The 21,470-nt window shown below is 41.6% G+C and overlaps 1 protein-coding gene across 4 annotated transcripts in view; it reads left to right on the forward strand.

Moving 5' to 3' along the window:
- The window catches only part of ITPK1 (inositol-tetrakisphosphate 1-kinase), a 158,496-nt gene extending 137,876 nt beyond the window's left edge, over window positions 1-20,620 (forward strand). For 3 of the 4 annotated variants that reach the window (XM_051806687.1, XM_051806686.1, XM_051806685.1), the window contains 6 exons: window positions 502-542; window positions 5,078-5,243; window positions 6,769-6,836; window positions 6,954-7,022; window positions 8,283-8,445; window positions 14,019-20,620. In XM_051806687.1, the coding sequence (XP_051662647.1) occupies window positions 502-542; window positions 5,078-5,243; window positions 6,769-6,836; window positions 6,954-7,022; window positions 8,283-8,445; window positions 14,019-14,341 (830 nt within the window). In that variant the 3' untranslated portion in view covers window positions 14,342-20,620. The remainder of the gene's footprint in view (window positions 1-501; window positions 543-5,077; window positions 5,244-6,768; window positions 6,837-6,953; window positions 7,023-8,282; window positions 8,446-14,018) is intronic. The other variant, XM_051806688.1, reaches the window with a different exon arrangement.
- Window positions 20,621-21,470: the final 850 nt, after the last annotated feature.

Genomic DNA, 21,470 nt, shown 5'->3' on the forward strand with positions numbered 1-21,470 from the left:
AACTTGTATATTAGTTTGATAGAGGTCATTAGGTTTCCTACTCTTCTCCAAAAACAGGGAGGTAGGAAAATAAGTTGGTTTTCACCGTATCCCAATTCCTTTGTTTGCAGGACAGTAGTGTTTTGTGGTACCTGTAAAGTAGCTCCAACTTCAGAAGAAAATCACATAGTTGTGAAGATGCTCTCTGAGTAGGCAGGATGGCAATCCCATACTGATACTAACTTCTTAGCTGATGCTTTGCAACTCTGTCCAGTCCTAATAATGATCTGTGCTTGCACCTTAGTGTTACAGGGAGGAGTTCAGAGAATAGGGCTTGGAGCAAACCAAGCTTTGCAATGATTGAGGACACTGTTCAAGCAGAGACTGTCACTGGTGTCTGGTACAGTCAATGCCTTGGTCTGGTGAACTCCAGTGTTTGCATGTGTGGGTGGGAACAGGACTATAAGGGGTTTGTGTGTCCTGTTTCAGTGGTGAATTGTTTTTTCTTTTTTATTTACCCAGTTTGTAAAACCAGAGTGGCCCATGGAACCAATTCTCATGAGGTAAGTTAAAAAACTTTGCAGTATTATCCCCCTGCTTCCAGTCCCCCCATGCTGTTTTGGCTGGTGATTTCCAATCCTGTAGTAGGCTGAATGAGGTCTGTGCACAAACAACTTTTCTTCCCTGCCTCTCCCTCATGTTTAATTGCACCATTATTTTTTCAAAAATCTGAAATGAAGTTAAATATGACTTGAACTTCCTGATATGGAAATTATTTTTAGCACTTTCTAGCTTCTATCACCTTGTTGTGTCTAGCAGTTTGTAATCTCCAGTCAGCTCTGTCTCCAAGGAATCTCCTTCAGTCTCTCCTTTGGTGAGAGGTCACACTAAATAAGTGTTTCCATCCCACAGTGTTACTTTTCCAACATGTATGTGGTACAGATGAGAAGTGGGTTTGTTCTTCAGATGGAGCAGCTGGCTTCTTTCCTTGAGGGGAAGGAGCAACAAACAGAGATGGTTTCCAGGCATGTTCAGTTGTAATAACACAGTGGGATCTGTGGGGAGAACAGTGCTGGTAGAGCTTATCTGCCTTCCTGTAAGGCAATTGCAGCTAAAATGGTTGTATATTCCTGGAAGGAGTGCATTACCTATGAGACTAGCTTCCTCTAAATTTAGGTGAGTTGAGTCCTGTTTTAATTCTTTTCCATTTGTGCTTCCTGCCTTCCTGCTTACTGCAGTTCAGTTTTGAGAATCCAACCCTTGCTGCTGGCTCTTTTAATTCCCAGCTTCCTTTGTTAGCAACGTGGTCATGAGTCCAGGTTTCCCAGCTGCTCCTGAAATATGTGCTGTGTTGCTGAAATATCTCTGAGAGCTGAAGACCCTGAAGTAAAATGTTAGTCTAGACTAGCAGAATGGCTATGGCTGAAATCTTAACTGATCAGCACTTTCTTTTAAAAATGCAGTGAGATTTTTCAGTCAGGCCTTACCTTGGATTATTTCACAAGCCAATAGACAGTCCTATTATTTGCCAGAGCAACTGCTATAAATTTTTGCTGTCATTCTCAAGAGCACTTGGGGACTGGATTAATTTATGAATTTCTGGATTAGTTAATGAATTTCAGACTCAATCTTCCTTGCTGATGTTTCTGTCAGGAGTTCCTCTGCAACTGCAGCCTGAAATGCATGAACCTTTCAGTTTGTGTCCAGTCAGGCTTGGACTTTGTTTCCTTGGTGAATCTTTCTTTGATCTTTCATACCATGGAGATGCACCTCAGCCTCCTGCCAGAATTCCATTTTCTGAGCAAAAATTAGACTAAAATACAGTTGTAGGCTGGACTTTATCACAGGAACTTATGAGGAGAGCCTAGGAGGACCCCTGGAAAAAAGCCTGAAGTCTTGCATGGTACTTTACATAGTTAGTAGTAGCAACTTTTGGAGTTGCTGAGTTCTCAGGAATGATCCAAAGTGTATTTATGGTCAGAGTGGAACTGTCTTGTAATTGCTTATGGTCAATAATGTCAAGGGAAGCATAGAATAAGTACCTGCTTACAGTACAGTCTGTCTAAAAGATGAAGCATAGGTCTAGAAATAAATTATTGCCTGTTTAATAAATGAGTCCTTCTTTGGCTTTCAGTAAACAACTTCATTTTCTGTAGATATATTTTCACTGCAGAGTTGACACCAGAACCAAAACACTGACCAGAAACCTGCTTTTCTTCATAAGATGACTGTTCAAAAACTTCAAGTGCTAGCTAACAGGGACAGATGAAGGTGCAGGCTGGAGTTTGGGTTTCGTGCCAGCCAAGGCTGGTGGACTCCTCATTTCTCATGTGAGAACATGCTGTAGTTAAGCCAAGGTGCTGTTAACCTCCTTGTGGTGTCCTGCAGCTCTACATGGCCTCTGCACTAGCAGCTGCCTTGGCCAGCTCAGCACTTGAACCCTGCTTTGCCAGCACCGTTTGTTAAACTTGAACAGAGATGATGGCTGGAAGTTGTGCTTCCTGGCTGTCAGCAGGTCAGAACATAATTAACCTTCGGTGAAGCTGCCATGAGAGACTCATAGCCTGAAGAAATGTGTCCAGAATTACTTTTTCTGAGTGAGAAAAAGGCAGAGAATCACTATGCTTTTTGAGACTGAATTCCTTAAGGACATTGTCAGTAAAAAATACTGGTGCAAATGTTTAGTTTTGCCTTCAAGACAGCTCTGCATTTATAATGAGGAATGCTATTTGGAAATTATGATATCAAGTATTGTTCCCATGTTACTGCCAGACACAGCAGGTCTGTGCTAGATGACAAAGAGCAAGTGCACCCTGCAAGCGAATTCTTGGAGCTCTATTCATGCATGTTAAAAACCATAAGACATCACAGTGAACCAGCATAACACAACACCACAGGAGTTATATGGGTTGTGTGCTAGTCCATGGGCTGTCAGCACAGAGCTTTGCAGAAGAGAGGTTTCATGTAGTCTGTTTCCAGTAGTCTAGGTCAGTTATGTGCTGAGAAGATAAACTCTCTGGCTTTCCACACTTCTAAAATAGGCTGATAAATACCTGTTCATCTTCTGGGGTTTTTTTCTGGGAATCAATTAATATTGGAAGAGAACACTATAGGAACAGCACAGTTCTTGCCAGTGAGATGTTGTAGGTTATATAAAGCCAACAGTCTACACAGGAGGAGAAAGAGTGTTTCTTGCCACCAGTGAGAAACAAATGAGGTACGATGATGTTGCTGTGCACCTGGTGTAATAGAGACAGTAAGAATATCAGCTGCAAATATGTATTGAATGGACACATTGACTTGAACTCAGAAAATGTTAATCTACTGAGTCATTGTGCATGTGTGCAGACAGGTGATCTAATGTAGACTATGAGAGATTAGGAGCAATAAGAACAAAATGTGCTCAGACTTTTAACTATGAATATGTAATCACTACATCCTTTACCACAGCCATGTTTTTGAACAACAAACAAAACCCAAAAACCTATTATATGTGCTATTTTTTTACAGGAGCAAACTAAGGTGTTAGCAAAAGTTCAGTCTGAAAGTACAGCATTCATCAAAAGAGCAGTTGATCATATGTAATACGTGAGAGAGAGCATAAAGGGATAAAGTTTCTTTGTAAAATCCTTCCAATGACCCTGACTTCATTAAGGCACTAAGCACAAAAACTGACAGAAAGTATATGGAAAGCACAAGCAAGCAGTGTAACTCATCTGCACCATGCTGAGGCAGGAAGCTCCCATTTTATTTTGTGTATCACTGTGGACTCACTGTAGGACCCAGAGGAATTCTCTTAGCCTCTCTGGACTGTCTTTCATCCTGAGTAAAACAGTAGGTCCAATCAGGACAGTGAGAAAATATTAACAGTCTTATAAAACCACCTCTGTTTCAGAGCTTAGGAATTTTTCTGATAAGTGTTTTGCATCCTACAATGACTGAGGTAGGCAGCAGGCTCAAGACTTGGCTGTTAGCTGTTATCTTCAAGACTCTTAAGAGGGGAAGGGTGTTCTAAGCAAAGCATCCCTGCCTGTGGGACAGAATTTTTTCCAGAGGAAAAAAGATTAAATGAATGTCATGTGCTCTGACCTTGAACACTCCTTACTTGGTTTTGTAAGTTGACCTTACTACCAACTGCCCCACTGCCACTGGATAACAAGGCCCAGCATTGCTGGAGTAATGAAGAGAGGTCAATATTCAGATCCCTAGAGCATAGCTTTTTCAGGGCTTTGAGGATAGAGAGCAACCTAGGCTTATCCTCACTAATAGGAGCCATTTCAACACCCTTACTCCAACAACAAACCTGCAAAATGGGGCACTGTGGTTATGCTAATTATATAAGCACGTAAGCTTGGTAACGGAGAGGTCGATGGAAAGACCAGTGTAACACGTGCTGAAGATAAGCTGTCTCGTCAAAGTATTTCTGTGCACCTACCAACATTGTTTCCGTGCTGCCTGAGGCAGCTGTTGGTCATCATTCAGGCCCTATAAATGCCTTCCTTTTTGGCATATTTATTCCAGTGCCTTCAAGAGGACTATCCATTTGGAGTAATGGGGTGAAACCAAGGAAAATCAGTAGGCCAACGTTTGTTAGCAGTAAGAACTACTGGAGTCTGAAAAATGTTCTCTGATGGTGTGGGTGAAGCCTGAATACTTAGGTTGTTGCAACTAGGCTGAACCAAACCATGGGGAATAGAGCCGTGGGGAAGAACTCATATAGTTAGTACAGCAGAGCTGTTCCTTCTGTTGTTCTCAGCTACAGGCTTGTATTCAATATGAACTTTGTCATCTGTGTTGGTCAGATGTTTTACCCTTTTGTTGTACCTACAGTTGCAGTAGCTTCCCAACTAAAGGCAGAAAATGAAGTTGCAAAGAGCTGAGAAGAAAATGTTGATTGACAATGAAAGCTGCACTGCCAGTAGTGTTCAGAGAGCTGTGTGTCAGTTAAATGAAATGTAATGAAATAGATGCGCAGAAGGAATTCACACATGGTCAACATACAGCCACCAGTAGATGTTCCCTCTCCTTGCTAGGCAGGTGGGGGGTAAGCATGAAACTGTTGCAAGAGTTGTGCACAACTGTGTGTGCCTGTTTCCAGATGGCGATCATCTTCAACCAGGAGGGCCTGAAAGCTGTTCGCCCCCCTTGTGTCATTCAGAGCTTCATCAACCACAATGCCGTGCTGTATAAAGTCTTCGTGGTCGGGGAGTCCTACACAGTGGTGAAAAGACCGTCTTTAAAGAACTTCTCTGCAGGAATCTCAGGTCAGTTGTACCGATTTAAAAGAAAATGTCCATTCTTGGAACCTTGTCAGGAAACATGAAAAATATCTGTGAAAACACTGCTGAAGTGAAGGCAGCTGGTTCTGACATACCATGTTTCCTCTTCTGTATTATTTCAATAGGAAGGGAAATAACTCACCTGCTCTGGAATACATACGAATGACATTCATATAGTAAATATTTATGCAATGGTAACCTGAGTCTCACCTGTTAAAAACAGTGTTTTATGTCATGTGGAAAGGGGGAGAGTCCTCTCATTTCACAGCAAGTTCATGTGTCATTTGTTCCGGAGTTTGTTTATAAATGTGCTTTGGAGAGAATTTCCTGGATTCCATCATTTCAGAACTTCCTCTCCCTATTTTTACCTTGGTTATGTATGTGTGTTTAAATTAAGGATCACTTGTGCTCTCCCTTAAATGAGCCTCCCTGTTCATGTGAGGCCCAGTGTTGAAAACCCTGGTGGGAAGTGTCCTTTGGTTTGTAGATACTAGATGTGTTGGGGGAAAGGAGGAATGGATTTGTCAGTGAGGACAGCGATCCTTCTATATGTCACTAGAAAGCAGCACTTGAAGGTTTCTTGTTAAAGATTACTTAGATTTCCTTTATGGAAAAAGCACTCCTTTCCAGAGAACTGCATTTTTGTGGCCCACCAAAAGCATAAAGGAATTAGCAGCACATGGATGGGAGCATGTCCTACTTGCAACTGGACAAATCCAGGAGGTGGAGAAAGGATCAAACTAAAGGACATGAATAAACAAGTGCCAGTTTTTAGGTCTGTTCTATGTCCTGATCAATCTAAGTAGGCCAGAATCTGTGTTCGTATAAACTATTAGGATAGTTGTTCTATCCTTTTGCATTTTGAAGGGAACATTTTAAGGCATCTTTCTGAAAATGCCTTAGCTAATGTCTCATCTGTTAGTGTAAGCCTTGAAAGTTGTCTGCAAGTCCACATAAAAATAAGCTTAGTAGGTAGGTTAGGGTAAGTGTCTCACTTTCTTACCTAAATCAGGAGAGTTTGAGGGGGCCATGCCACAAGTTTCTGACTAGGCAGATCTGATTGTCCCCAGCTTCACAGGGATCTCAGTGTATCCTGGGTGCTACTGGCCTACTGCCTGCAGTGAGTGCAGCTTCCCCCTTCTGTCACACACCTTCCCCTTGGAACTGTCACTTTGAGTATGGCAAATTAGTAGAAATTAACTTCATTATCTGACTGAACTTAGGTAATTGGCTCTGCTGGAGGAAAGGAAACCAATTTCTGTTAACCCAGGGCATGGTTCTATTTGTCTGTGGTCCAAGAACTGTGGGTGACCTGTCTGTGGGTCCCTGCCTGTGCAGGCAGCCAAGTGCCAGCAGCCAAGTGCCTGTGGGTGAGGTGGGTGGCAAGGATGGTCCAGTGGGGACCAGGACAAGATTCCCAGGGCTGCAGTGCCACCTACTGTTCCTTGCACTATTCCTTTGGAAATTAAAATCTGGTATAAAGTTATTTACAACCTGTTTCTAATTGCAGACAGAGAATCAATATTTTTCAACAGCCACAATGTTTCCAAACCAGAGTCTTCATCCGTCTTAACAGCAGTAAGTACACTTGGTCTTTTTCTCTCTAGCACAGCTGGAAAACTATCTAGTCCTTTCTTATGGAAGCGTTAGAAGCTAGTGACTCTCTTTCACAAGTTGTCTGCTTCTGTGTTGCAGGCTGAGGTCTGTTTGGTACCACGAACCAGCATGACTGTGTACCCCTCTGGTTTTCCTTACCGAGCTCCGGTGAGGAAGCACTGATGCAGCAGGGCTGTGCTGTTTGCCATGCCCAAACTCCCTAGGGCTAATCTAGGCAAAGGGAAGAACGAGGTTCTAAATGCAAACACCTGGCTTTTTCCTGTCCAGAGAGATTAATAAGCACAAATCATCCTTCTAGGACTCAGTTCTGTGAAGAAAGACAAACAGTGAAAATTCAAGCAGAGAAATGGTGTTGGCACAAGGCTACAGAGGGCCAGTAGCTGTCTGCCATGTGAGCATGCCCAAGCTGTGACCACAGGACCATTTCTGGGTGTCCTTTGAGACCAGCAGTGCCAGCACCCTGCAGTTTCATGCTAGCATTACCAGTCCTTTTATAAGCTTTGCACATATCAATCCTAAGAAGTTCTTGGGCACTCGACTGCTGAGAAAGTCGCTTTACAGCACTGGGTCCTTTCCATCTCTCAGTCTCAAGATTCTTTTCTGTTTCACAAGCTCTACTGGGGATTAGTCTCGTATTTGATTGAATTTGATGTGCAACACTGGTGCTAAATATTAAAACTGTAATTGTACTATTCATAAATCTCTTTATGGTTATGTTAAGGGAGAAGCCATTCCTAAGAATTCACTTAGGGAGTTTGCTCCTGTGGTTTACCTGCCATTTCACTCATACACATACATATTCCATACATACTTCTGCTGTGTAACATGTGTAAAAAGTGAAGAAAATTGCATCTTCTAGTCATAAGTAACCTGAGTTACTAATTTTAATAAATATTGATGGAATAATTTATACATGAAAACCCCCACAAAAAGTATACTCTACCCTGAAGATATCAGCTGAATTCTATTGTATGGCTCAGACTAAACTAACAACAGGACTGTGTCCTATCAATTCTTTAGTGTAGATCTTGATCTACATTGAAATAACAATGATATCCAGAATATTTACAGGCAGGGTTAAATGTACCACCTGTATATGTTTTTTAAAGTGTAGATCTAGTACTTAAAACAGTGAGTCTGATTCTCCATTCATTCCTACACTGCTCTGCTTCTCCAGCTGCACCAGTATGAGGAAGAACTAGGTACTTTAGAGCAGATGAACTTCCAATATAGGAAGGATTCTGAATTATGAAAGCAGTTTTCTCTTTGGTGTCTCTCTCTCTTTCATGCCAATGGTGGTCTGCAATTAGATTTGGTGGATATGCACCTGGAAACTTCTGAAAATCAATCTTTCCACTAAAAAGGCTCCTTCAGGGTCCCTTAGTAATGTGTCTTTTTCCATTATAGCTGGATAAAATTGAAGGAGTATTTGAGCGGCCAAACGACGATGTCATCCGGGAAATCTCTAAGGCACTCCGGCAAGCTCTGGGAGTTTCCCTCTTCGGAATTGACATCATCATTAACAACCAGACTGGGCAGCATGCGGTCATTGATATAAATGCATTCCCAGGTGAGAAAAGCCTTTCCACTCCTTCTTTGTAGAACAAGTTTTACTGCTGGTGTCTCACATCATTGCTTCCCAAGTTGGGGACAGGAAAGTAGCATCTAGATGGTTCTGAGATCAAATACAGGCCAATCTAGGAAGGGGAGAACCCTAATCTAGATATGGAATTGACAACTGAAATATTGGCTCTTAGGAGATATGGTCAAATTTTAGTGGCCAGTTGTAACATGGCTGTCATCCCCTGCAAAGGGATGCCCAGGAACTGCAGTCTGGGACTGTGTGCTGGAACCTGGATTTTCTGGACCTGACCCTCATTCTGAAATGAAAAGAAGAATAGTAAATTCTATTTTAGGAGAGCCTTTAAAGATTTCTATTTTTTTCAGACACTGTGCCATTAAAAAAGATGAGGGGGTGGAAGCAACAAACTGTTCCGTTGAAAATCTCTTCCTGTGCAAACTGATTCCTCACAAAAAGACATTTGTGCACAAAAATAGTACCAGGAATCTGAAGATGATAAAATTGTAGGTGCACAGAAGAGTGCTGTGAAGAGTTAGTATCCTTGCAAGTGCACTCATAAGTGCATCTTGGAGTAAAAGAATAGATTAGAGCATCTAAAACTAGGTAAATTTATCCTCTGCTTTTTTAGTTAACATATGTCTTGGAAACAACTGAATAAGCTCCTTGACCGCTGCAATTGTTATAAGGATTTTTAAGTGCGTATAAGAGAAGGTCTGTCACTTGTGCTAAATTCAGTAGTCTAACACAGGAAAAGAATACATCATCTCATTTGATGCTCTTTTGTATGGGATTTTTCTCTTTGAGAATCTCCTCTTATTACCTGAATAGTGATGTTTTTTCCCAGAGACATACACAGGCTGTTTTGTAGTTTCTTTAACCTGTCGTTGAAGACTTTGAGTTTTCAATATGGCTGTGGTGTCTTTACATCTAGAGATCTTGCCCTGAGCCTCAAGTCTCCTAAATCTTTCCATTTGGGTCCTCAGTCCTACTATTGCCCTGTAGTGCCTTGCTGGTGTATCTCCTCAGTGAGTGGCTTCCTTTCAATATTCTGCTCTGCTATTCTCAGGTCACTTTGTGTCACAGTTCTACCATATGGTGTGGATGCAATCTGCAGACCTATGAAAATGCTCTTCTGCCAAGAGCAGTGAAACAACCTAAATTTGGTGTCAGATGGAGCCATATCAGTTTTATGAATGGGATTATATTTCAGACACTGGGTCTTGAAGTCAGCGATGCAGGAGATTCTTTTGCATTGCTACATCCCCCATTTTGGTTTGGTGTTTCGGGTTTTTTATATTTTTTCTAGTATTGTTTTCGATTCGGTACTTTGCACAGAGTAAAATTCCCCTTTTCTTGAAATGTTGAAAAGTCCAGATTGGGGAGCAACTAGTGGCAAACATATATTTGCATATTTAGAGAGGAGTAATGTCTTCTTGTTGTGGCAGAAGTTTTCAGAACTGCCTTTGGCCTCATGCTCTGCTGTACTTCTACCCTAAGGCAATAGTTTTCGATATTCAGCCCAAGTTCTGTGTTTCAGTCTGCACAGTAATTGGTCTTTGAAGGGACATTGAATTAATAGAGTGGTTTAGTCCTTGCAGGAGACTTGAGAGCATGGGGAAGCTTCTTATGCACAGACCTATATTGTGTCTCACACAGCAGTGTTTTGGTGGTGAACATGTGGGTAGTGAAGGTAGCTACTCACTTTATCGCCATGGGATAGGTTGAAGACCAGCTGGAGAAAGTCTAGAGGATAGCAGCAGGGACCAGACATACGGAAGAGAAGGCTGGGAGAGACAAAAGTGCCTTCAGATTTGTAAAAGGTAGCAGAACTGAGAGAGAGAGATGCCCTTGCCCTCAAGGGCTGCTGAGATTGGAGAAGAAGCAATGGCGTAAAATGCAACAGCAGCAAAGTTACATTTCAGCACAGAATACTCTGTTGTTCAAAAGCATGTTCAGCCCAGGCAACTGCATTTCTCTCCAAGGGCCAGTATGAATAAAGGCTGAACAGGTTCAAGGGCTGACTTCATTGACAGGGCTAGCACCTTGCTAATGAGAATTTCAAACTCAGCCACTTCAAACAAATAACTAATGGGCTGCATCAGCAGTGGGATCTCCCTGTTCCTGGCTCAGTGCAGTCCCAGGAAGGGGCCCTCCCTTGCTCCTCTTCCTGAAATCATCCGAACCTGCAATGGTTGCAGTAGAGCCAAACTGGACCCAACTTAGACCATCCAGGGATCTGCTGCATTATCTCTGCACCACTGCTTTGAGAAAGGGAGGGAAAGAGGTGCCCTATAAGGAGCATTCACAACCTCTTCCACAGAGCTCAAGCCACAGCTTGGGGCCAGGCCTAACCAAAGCCTTGTCCAGGTGCCTAGAGGCTTGCTGCCTTACTTGTGTGCTGTCTTTTATGTTTACCAGGCTTGAAGCTCATTTGAACCTGCCACTCCATGGATGTCATGTTGAGATGAGTTTAACGTCAGAAGTGAGAGCAGATGTACCTGCAGGAGGATGTTGTCTGTTACCTGCTCCATTAGCACCAGCAACTCTTCAAAAAAGATTTTAAAGATAAATGTTTGAAAGGCCCGTAGTGTCTCTTGTTCAGTGGGAAACCACTGGTACTATATTTAGCAGTGGTTACCAGCTGAGATATCTGACTGTAGGCACAGTCATGTAGCATGTGGGGTTTATGTTTGTCTGACCTCAGATAAGTGACAGAAAAGGCTCCATCCACATAGCCTGCTGTTCTGTGGCTGTGGCTGAGCTCAGCCAGCCTGAGCAGTGGTGCGTGTGTGTGTTCTGCAGTCTGTCCCTGTGGAGTTGGACTGCTGGCTCTGGGTGAATATGAAAAGCATCAGACCTGAACATGCACTTTGTGTGTGTTAATACATTGGCACAAATGCAGGACATGGGCCATCCATTTTTCTCTGGCCAGGGGAAGATGCAGAGGAGCAGAAAATCAGGGAGAGTCTCTGAAAAATTGGCCAGGTAGCATCTGTAATGCTAGCTTAAAAATGCTCATAGCCATTTCTTGCCTCCACCAAAGCTCGCAGGGGCGGGTGCTTGTTTTCAGATGCATTGCTGGGTGGACATTTTTCCTATCCATGCTCAGCCAGAGGACTCTGGAGACTGTTTTCAGCATAGCAAAATTCAGGCTTGTTGTAGACAAGCACTTCCAAAACGGTTTCAGCGGGCAGTGCTAGGATAGCACCTGCTGGAGCATGATTCATGCAAACTGTGTTTTGAGGCATGCTTAAACTTATATCTTTCCATTGATGCCCTGTGTGACACTAACCCTGAATTCATTGCCAGTAGTTTCTGAAGGTGTAATTTAATCTACCCTTCTTGATTTTGTTATCATTGTAGCACAGGTGATGTCCCACAACTGATTTGTTTGAGAGGCCTGCAGCAGCCCTCAGAACCAAACAAGGCAATATCCATAGTTGGCAGCCTTCCGCAGGTGTTCTGTGATTTAAGAGTTGAGACATCTAGTTCTCTTCCTCCCTTCCTTGTATTTCTTTTTTACAATTTTGTGAAGTTTCTTCTGAGTGGCCAGGCAGAATTACTCGGGCCTTTCCACCCAGTGTGCAGAGGGCTTGCCCAGACTGAGCCTATCTGTTACGTACAGCTTCCTCACCCTGTAACGTCTGCTGATTTCAGGACTAAATACCTGGCCATCTTATTACTTTTAAATATTTAAAACAACTTTGTGTGTTTGCAGGTGCCCCTCAACAAGGCTAGTTTGTTTTCAGTGAGCAGACATGGAACACTCTAGGCTACTATGGATCTCCTCTCTGAATATTAAAGCTGTCACTATGGAGATGGCTTATTCCCAGGGTGTTTGAAGCACTCTGAGTAGATTTGAAGGTTAATCCCACAGCTTTTACATAAGCAAGAAAGCATAACAAGCACTTCTGTCAAAGAGGTGGAGATCCTGTTCTGACTCCCATGGCCAGCCCTAAGAGTCCTAGTTGCCCCCTGCCGACCAGTGGATTATAATGTGGGGCACTGGGAAACTTGATGTTTTGAAATGGTTTGTTTGGTGAATCTGTTTAAGGGTCTTTGAGAAAGCAAAACTATGAGCTGTTGTCTCACATTGATGGTGTTTTGTGTGACCTGTTAATTATCTGGGAGAATTGTGAGCAAGTACAATAAAATTCATATCAATGTCTCAGCCTAAATAAGAGTTATATGGTTAACATATGGGTTATAAATACACCATAAAATCACCACAATTATCCTCTTACCTTATGTTTCTGGGAAGTTGGGGTTTTTATTGCCTAAGGAATTTGGTCTTTACAGGAGAATGGAGATCAAAATTGAATTATTTATGGATCTGAAGAGCTATTCTGCCCAGTGATCACATCACTAAAAGTGTGTTAAAATGTGCATTTACTTTGTGGTCTCTGGTTCTGCTCATATGCTGCTGTGTGATGTATGCTACTCACATGGGTCTTTTAAACTTATTTATTGCTTCAGTGTCCTGTATTAATGCCAGGTCACCTTCAGAATACTTTTATAGACATTTTAAAACAGTCGGCCTATCCCATTAAATAATACCGAATGTCATATGTCACCTCTAAATACTAAGGCAAACTGATAACAATTTTAGGTAATGCAGTAGCAGTTAAGATCCATTTCAAGACATTGTACCCATATGTTGCATGTCTGGTTCAATTTTAGAATAAATGCAGTGATAAAACTGTGCCTGTACCAGAGTGTTTAAAATAGAGCCAGAAGCTCTGTACGCCTACTGCTACCCTTTGTGTCACCAAAAATGTCGTGTCTCCTGGTATTTGAGCAACTGTTTTAACTGGGAAACTTGTTATTAAACTGCATTGTAAATCGTCTGGAATCACTTAACAGAACATGCAGAAAGGTGGTTTCAGTACCAAAATAAAAGATTGATGTTTCCACCAATTACTGTGTCATTGGTGCATGTTTCCTGTGCCTTGAGTGTTTTTTCAGACATAGCAGGAAACATGTTTTAAGTGTCAAGTCAGGTTAGATTAGACGAGCATTACATTGCTTCTTACACAGTGGGAAGCTGCCTTTTCTGTAGGATATAAAGCCAGCCCTGCTGTCCTCTGAGGTTTTCCTAACTGAGGGTATTGGTTGGCAAATTCTGGGGAGAGTTCAAACCCTCAAGGGAGCTCTACATTAGAGCTACTTGCCATAGTAAACCTGGAAAGAGAATGGAAAAGATCGTCATACCCCAGAGTTTGTAACTTAGGGAAAAACCTGGACTTGGCAACAAATGGTAGAATATACCTAAAATTATATATACACATATATACTTGGAAGGAAAAAGAAATAGCAAATCTGAAAGACAACAGTTTTTCTCATCGGAAAAAAATTATTTTTATTGCAAGATTCTCTATTCCTCTTTATGCTAATCTGCTCGTGCTGTCACTTAAAATGATGTCATGGAAAAGAGCCTTTTTATTATCAGTTGGAGGGCAAGGACAGCCCAAGAAATAAACTGTTAAAAGAAGTCTTTCAAAGAACCTAGGAAAATTACTCAATTGCCTTTTTTTTCTTTCCTTTGTTTTTTCTCTTTTCAGGTTACGAGGGTGTTTCTGAATTCTTCACAGATCTCCTGAACCACATAGCTGCTGTCCTGCAGGGTCAGGTACCTGAGGTGACCCAGCTAAACCGCAGCAAGCTGCTGGCAGAGCAGACCGGTGGGATCATGGACGAGCGGATATGCTGTGCTAGCACAGGCTGTCTCAGCGTCATGGGAAAAGACTCCTCCTGGATTGTGGAAAGCGAGACCAACAGCTCAGTAAAACTGCAACACCAGAGACTAGGCTGCAACTCAGCAGTGTCCCCCAGCTTCCAGCAGCACTGCGTCGCTACGTTGGCAACAAAAGCTTCTTCTCAATAACTTGCCAATACCATGGACTGAGAAAAAGCCACAGGGATACAAACTGTGGTCTCAGAGCCAGATCAGGCTGTAACAATACAATTGAGAAAAAAAATGAAAAAAACCCACCCAAACCAAACACAAAACACAACACAAAAAAGCAAAATCAAAAAAACCTTCCATTTGATTTAACCTAATGCGCTGATAAAACGGACTGAAAGGGGAAGAGTGAGAAAGTGATTCAGATCCATTTCATCAGATTCCAGTTGCAAATCTGTAGAGAGTTTACACATACATGTGTTTTAACACTAGTCCTTTCATTGTGGGAGGGTTGCTCTTTCATTTATATTGTTCTTTGTAATCACTGGTGACCAGCATTTTAAAATCGGACCTCATGGTATCAAGAAGATAATAATTTTGAAATGCAGTGTCTGAATGTAACAATGCTAGAGATTTTTGCCTAAAATATTCCCTGTCCCTTTTTTTTTCCAGGTAGGCCATTGCAAAAGAAGGCTAAGACAACTTCAGTATCACTAAACCAAATCTCTTGAAACATTGACCAGTCAAGATGTTGACAGGTAGCTTGCTGTGAAGCCTCTGCACTTTGAGTAGGACAGAGCAGCCTGCTTGTTCAGGGGCAGAGCCAAGGTGACCACCCCTGTTCCGGCCTTGCAGTTCTTCCCCCAGGCCTCACTGCTTCAGTCAAAAGCAGCTTCTAACCACATTTGCCAACAGTGACATATTTCATCCAGAGAGGGTGCCAGTATTTAGGCTGAGTGATTTGAGTAGATTCAATCGTCTGCTAGTACTGAAATCCTGGAAGAGTTAATGGAAGCAGCTGATCTCTTAGCAGAGAATTTAATTCTCTGTCCGTTGCACTTGTGAGGACTCTGGGAGAGCCCTGAAAAAAGGCTGGCAGAGCTGTGCATTTTCCTTGGAGCAGTACACCTGGTCTGCATATCCTGAGGGGTAACTCAGTTGCTGCCTTCCACAGATGCATGCTGCTGTGCATTTTTTTCTGCAAATTAAATATAAACAGAACTGTGTACCTTCATATGAGGTAGAAGTACAGGACAGCTCTAGCTTGGAGACCACGTTATTTTGTTGCAAGCTGCCAGGTGAGGCCCTATGGTAATTTACAACAGTGCTTTATACTCTTTGTAAACTAAAGCGTGGCCAATTTGTTATCTCTTGAGATATGCAGTGAACCAGTGGTGTTCACCCTCTATTGCATCTTCTAGCATGGCAGCATCTTCTGCTGTTGAGAATTCCTGCAACTTTTGCCAATTCTGAACACTAAATTGGAAATATCCAAGTGCTGAGAATGGAGACACTATTTTGGTAGAAGGAGTGGCCTTCTATTCCCCTTATAAGCCCTAACATACATTTTAGAGTGGTGGTGTTAAGAAAATTTCCTTAGTTAAGCTCCTATCTTGCATATACAGGAATGTCTGTCTTTCTAAAGCAGGTGTTCATAAAGCATCCACCACTGCAGCATCTAATACCAGTTTGGTTAGTATCATCTGTTAGATAGCTACTCGAAAGGATCTAGAGCTTAAAGCCCAGGTAGGTCATGGAGAGAGGATTAAACTGTAAAAAAGATGTCACCACCCTACCTGATAGTACCAGTCCTGGAGGGGAAACAGTTTTGAAGAGTGCTGTGTAGCAATTCTTTTGTGTAATGATTTTTCCTTAGGAGAAACTGGTCTTCTTCCAAAATGCCATTCTTGGGGATTTCCTGTAGCCAAGATTGATTTTTTTCAGGATGATTTACACAACAGAAGATGATTCCACCTCTAGAGGGATTACTAACTTTAAAATATTTCTTTGGGGACTGAAAGAACCTTATGAGTGTGGTATAGATCAGATTCCAGGGTACACGTAAGTGCAACCAACTTCCTCAAGTATTGCAGATCAGTTCTGAGCTGGGCACGCTTCACAACCCTTGTATGCTTTGAGGCTGCTGGATCCCATGTTGTCTGCAGCTCGCAGGTCTCGGATGGCTGTGGTGTGAGTGAGTCAGATGTACATAGGGGTTTATAAAAGTATTCATGACAGACCAAACCTTTAGTAAAGCCATGACTGAAATAAAATTGACATCTACACTTCGGGGTTTGTTTTTGTTTGTTTAAAATAAAAAGTGTTTTTATGTTACATGTGTAACAAAAGATACCCTCAGGAAGGAACTTGCCAGTGCATATTTTTGTATGGTACTTTCTTGTAACCAGCTGGTGGAGTGTTTGTAGACTTGCCTATTGCTCCCTTTATTACAATGGCTTGGGCTTTTTTTGGTTTTTTGGTTTTTGTTTCTTTACTGGGTGGTGGGGACGGAGCAATGATATTAAAACTGCTTTACTAACTCAAGACCTTTCAAACTAAGTATGTTTACATGAATTGAGTGTTGGATCCAATGGAAATGTCTGTATGCTGTTTCCTAGTTAGAACATCAGATAAGAGTTTTATTTTCCTGGCTGCCTTCTGAATTTTGGTTGGCCTATTTTGCACTGCTTTGTTTCTCCAAAATAAACTACTGAAATATAATTGTGCATTTTAAACTTGTTTACAAATGATTGTTAGAAGTTTATTTTGTAATTCTCTTAATGCTTGCAGAAATACTATATTTAAATATTACTCCAGACCTTGGCAGTAACTAGAAAACAAGTTTAGGTCATTGGTGTGATCAGTGACATTTTTCCCATAGTCTGTAATTTATTTTTTATTTATCGAATGTATCAGTATCACTTTAATTTACCAGGTGCAGATATGCAGGTACCTGTTGTGATGTGGCATTACAATAGAGTTTTCACAGAAATTACCATGCAATTGCTGTACTACTATATTTCCTTGCAGAAATTAATGTTATGGCTCGTATATTAGAATATTACTAAATCACAGGGGCAAATCGGGAGACCAACTTTTAAAAGCCAAAACTGTAAATTACCAAGTATCCAGACATACAGTTACATTATTGCAAAATATTCAAGCATGAGCCTGTGCTAAAGTGCTTTTCTGAATTGCTGCCTCATTTGGTAATTTCAGAATAGTTTTGATTTAAGATAAGCTTCACAGTAAGTTAGTTAATACTCTGTAGTCTTGTCTTTCTTTGTAAAAGTAGGGGAGTGTAGTAGCATTAGACCATACCAGAATGCCCTTGCTCTTAAAATTGCAGACAATCCGAGGAGCTTTTCCATAATGTCTGTTTGAATTCTGTTATTGTGGGTTAGAAAAAGGTTTTTCTGTGTTTTCAGAGGCATCGCTATTATTGCTGTGTTGATGGGAGCAATTGTATTAAAATTACATGGTCACCAGTTAGCTTTTTAGGGATTTATTTTTGTTCTGCTTCACTGTTAGAAATCCACAAGAACACCATTAACTTGACTGGAATTTCTCCATGTTTTGTGTCAGCATGGTGGAGAAGATGGGACTCTGGTTTCCACTGTAATTACATCATCAGCTTCAACAGGTGAAGATTTTTCCCTGTTGAAGAGAACTTAAGTAGTATTACTGCTGCCTGCGATGTAAAGTCATCACCACCCTCCTCCCCCTCTAGCTGGCCGGGCCATATTCTGCTTGAGTTTGTAGCCTATGCCAGAACATCCTGGTCATTATGTGAAAATGTGAAAACCAGTTGCAGAAATGCAGCCAAACCAGGAGCATCGGTGCTGGCACTTGTGGTTTGTGTAATGTAGAACTGTCACTGGGCCAAAGATGTTTTGCCTTTGGTTGACCACGTCTGGCTGTGCAACCTTTGTGCTGAGGAGCCGATCGACTGGGCTGGGTGGCAGAGAGGATATATTTATTAGTACTATTCAGTCTGTTGTAATGATAAAGCTGTTCAAAGATCTCCATCCTCTATGTGGGAATGTTTGTGCAGAGCAGGTCTGTAGCAGGGTGTGCTGGTGGAAATCTAACAGTTCAATTTGTTTTCATTATAGATGATTACAAATTAAGGACCCAACTCTGAGGTTTTCAGGAGGTTATGAGGATTGCTCAAGATAAAGCCTCCAGTTCTTCAGATTAAACGTGAGCAGTATCCAGCCAGGGAACAACCAGGTGGAGTAGTGGTTGGATAACAGAGGCAGAATACAGTCCAAAGGCAACAGATTAAATGGGGCCAGAGGTGTTTGAATTGACTAGCAAAAAAACCAAAACAAAGGAAAAATGTTTCTTGTTGTTTCCATCCAATTAAAAAAATCCAGACTTCTCAGTTCTTAGGCTAAAACACTGGTTTCCTAAAGTCTTTGCGTGGCAGCAGTGACAAGTGAGTCAGGCTTTTCCACACTAGCTTGCAGCCTTGCCTTCCACAGCTGTGCAGAAAATCTTGGGGTTTGGTTTTTTAGTGAATAGAGTCTATTTTGAGTTCATAGCAGTCTCCCCATGTGCACTCTTGCAGGAATTCACTTGCATTACCCTGCTAAGTTTTTTTTCCTCTCTCCTTTTTAGTAAGAGATGTATTGATTTCTGTATTCAGTATAAAATTACTTTATGGCGTGTGTTTTGTAATTAGGAGTATGTGAAAATGCTTTGTGTAGATTAAAATATTTCCTTTAATATAATCTCCTCTCGCTTTCATAGATAAATGGACATGCTGTTGCAGATCACATTACTGATTTTATTTGTAATATTGCTTTAATATCTATTTCAGAGGAATGTAACCTCCAGAAAAGTACTTTCCACATCTTCACTACCCTTCCTTTCCCTGTTCACTGTGTGTGGATCCAGGCCATCAACACCTGAGCTTTTGACTGGATGGGTTTCAGATCCTACGTGGATTCTGTCAAAATTACATGGCCACAAAAATTACTAAAGATGGTTGAAGTTTTTGAGGACCCAGGTATAAATGGAGATGTTAGAGTGATTTCTCAGCAACACAAGCCCAGTAACATTTGCAGCAAGCAAAGGAAATCATTTTCACTCTGTGTGTGCTGTTGGCTGTTGGGCTCTGGTCCACCCTGCTGTTGGGGTAGTTTTCCTGTGGAAATGAAAAAAATCCACTGTGAGGAAACATCCTGTGATGCAGAAGGAGGGCAAGGAGGGTAGGGCTTGGGAGTAAAATCCTGGCCAGTGGACACCATGATACCAGTGGTCCAGAATTTCACTCTGTGGTTTTTAATAGCAATCTGGGGAGATGTTTTCTTTCTCTTCATGATTCTTATCCTGAATCCACTGGGGCAGATGCTAGCAGATGCCTGTGGCCCACATGAGCTCATTAGCAGGTGACCTTGCCCAGCATGTCATAAGTTTGCAGAGGGCTCTCAATGTATTGGGAAGTTTTTGTTGATGGCCGGGAAATCTTTTGAAACTCCAGAAATAGCTGAAACAGCAAATGGAGTTTATGAAAATCAGGTCTTCCTCTTCCAGCCTTTTTTAAGAAACCCACATTTTATTTCCTTCTTCGTTCTTTACACAGTAGTTTTTAGATATAAATTATTTTAACTTTTTTTTGTGTGAAAAGTCATATATACATATATAAAGTTATTAAAAGGTTGAGTATATGTTGAGTATAAAATAGTGACTTCTTTGTTTCAGATGTTAGCAGTCCCTAAAATGGGTTGTCTATCCTCTTGTAAAGTCAGTGCTGTAAAAAAATATTAAAAAATAAAAGATGTATTAGATGTATCTTTTATTATTTATTTCTGATTCAGTATTTGATACAGCTTGTGTATACCCTTGTGATAACCACATACTAAAAACACTGTCATTCTTAAAATGGAGTAACAACAGTTCCTTGGGATCCCAACAGTTTTGAGAGAATTGGCCCTTTGGGTGTGAATAGTGTTGGATATTGTCCTTCAGTCTCCAGCATTGCTCCCCACCTAAGCATGGCTGAATCTTGGGGACCATTCTGTGTGTGTGCTAGGTTTCACAAGTTCATTGGTATCTGTGTTCAAATCCAGCTGTACAGTGTTAACAAGTGTGTCTTGTGATTCGCTTCAGCCTGGTTCACTATGATTTCTGAAACATAATTCCCATTTTGTACTTAAATTTGTATAGAATTATATAAACCCATAAAAGACCATGGTTTACTGTAAAACCCAAAATACTTGCTATTTGGCGTCTTCAATTGCATGACTGATCAAATCTGACAATGAAGATGGTGCTTTCATCTAACAGCATTGATTTCAATGGTAGTATATTCATTTTCTTTTTATTTGCCAAGCACCTGTTTTTGGACAATGTTTTGGTTTCAACAGTAAAGCAATATGCAGTAGGTATTGTGGCATTATCTCTGTAATTGTTTTGAAGAGAGAATTGTCCCTTTCCAACACATAATGAAAATAAATGCCTTATAACAAGTTCTATTTTGCTTCCTCTTTCTGAGTGGATAGGGCAGTGAGATGAACAGCTCATTGGGAGAAACCTGTTTTCATGAGAATTTGATGTTCACATTCTTCCTGAGTGCAGTTGTTTGCAGTCATTTTGGACCTCCTGGTGCCAGAAAGATTTGATTTGGTTTCTCTTCTAACACTTAGGAGAGAAGTCAGCTATTTTTATCTTACTATATAACACATCTTAACATCACTTGGATTTAAGCTACTCTTATACATAAGAATTTATTCACAGCATAGGCTTCTGAGGTGATTGATTTTTCATCATCCAGGATAGGGAATTCTTGATTTCTCAAAATGTAGCAGGTTTTTAATCAAGACCCTGTTTGGGCTAGTGCAGGAGAGAGAGGTATCTCACTGAGCAGCAATAAATTTTGCTAAGCAACCAACACTCTCACAAGGGCGCTCAGTAGACACTGCCTGGGGTTCAGTGCAGCAGTCCCAAGGCAGGGCTGGCTGTGGCAAACAGAGGTACAGCTGGTCAGAGCAGCAGCTACCAGCTGGTGGGGTATCCTCCCAGGCCCCACACTCAGGCCTTGAATGCCATCTTTCCCTTTGAAGAAAATCCTTGGGTCTCAGCTGTTCTGTGGGCTGCAGGTGATGAGAGAGAACTGAGCTTCAAACTGGGGCATCTGAAATACAGCCTTTGCAGTGGGTGGGCCTTTTTCTCTGCTGCCAATATACACAGAACACCGGAAATATTACGATTGGTGCTCAGAGACTTTTGGGGCCAGCTTCCTCAGCCCAGGCACCACCCAGTCCTCCAGCTGCCATGTGGCCTGAAACCCAAAGGATGGAGATGGTTCTGCCTATAAGCACAG

The sequence above is a fragment of the Manacus candei genome, unplaced genomic scaffold (genome assembly GCF_025592945.1).
Source record: "Manacus candei isolate 608988 ecotype Guabito, Panama unplaced genomic scaffold, ASM2559294v1 h1tg000067l, whole genome shotgun sequence".
Taxonomy (NCBI): Eukaryota; Metazoa; Chordata; class Aves; order Passeriformes; family Pipridae; genus Manacus; species Manacus candei.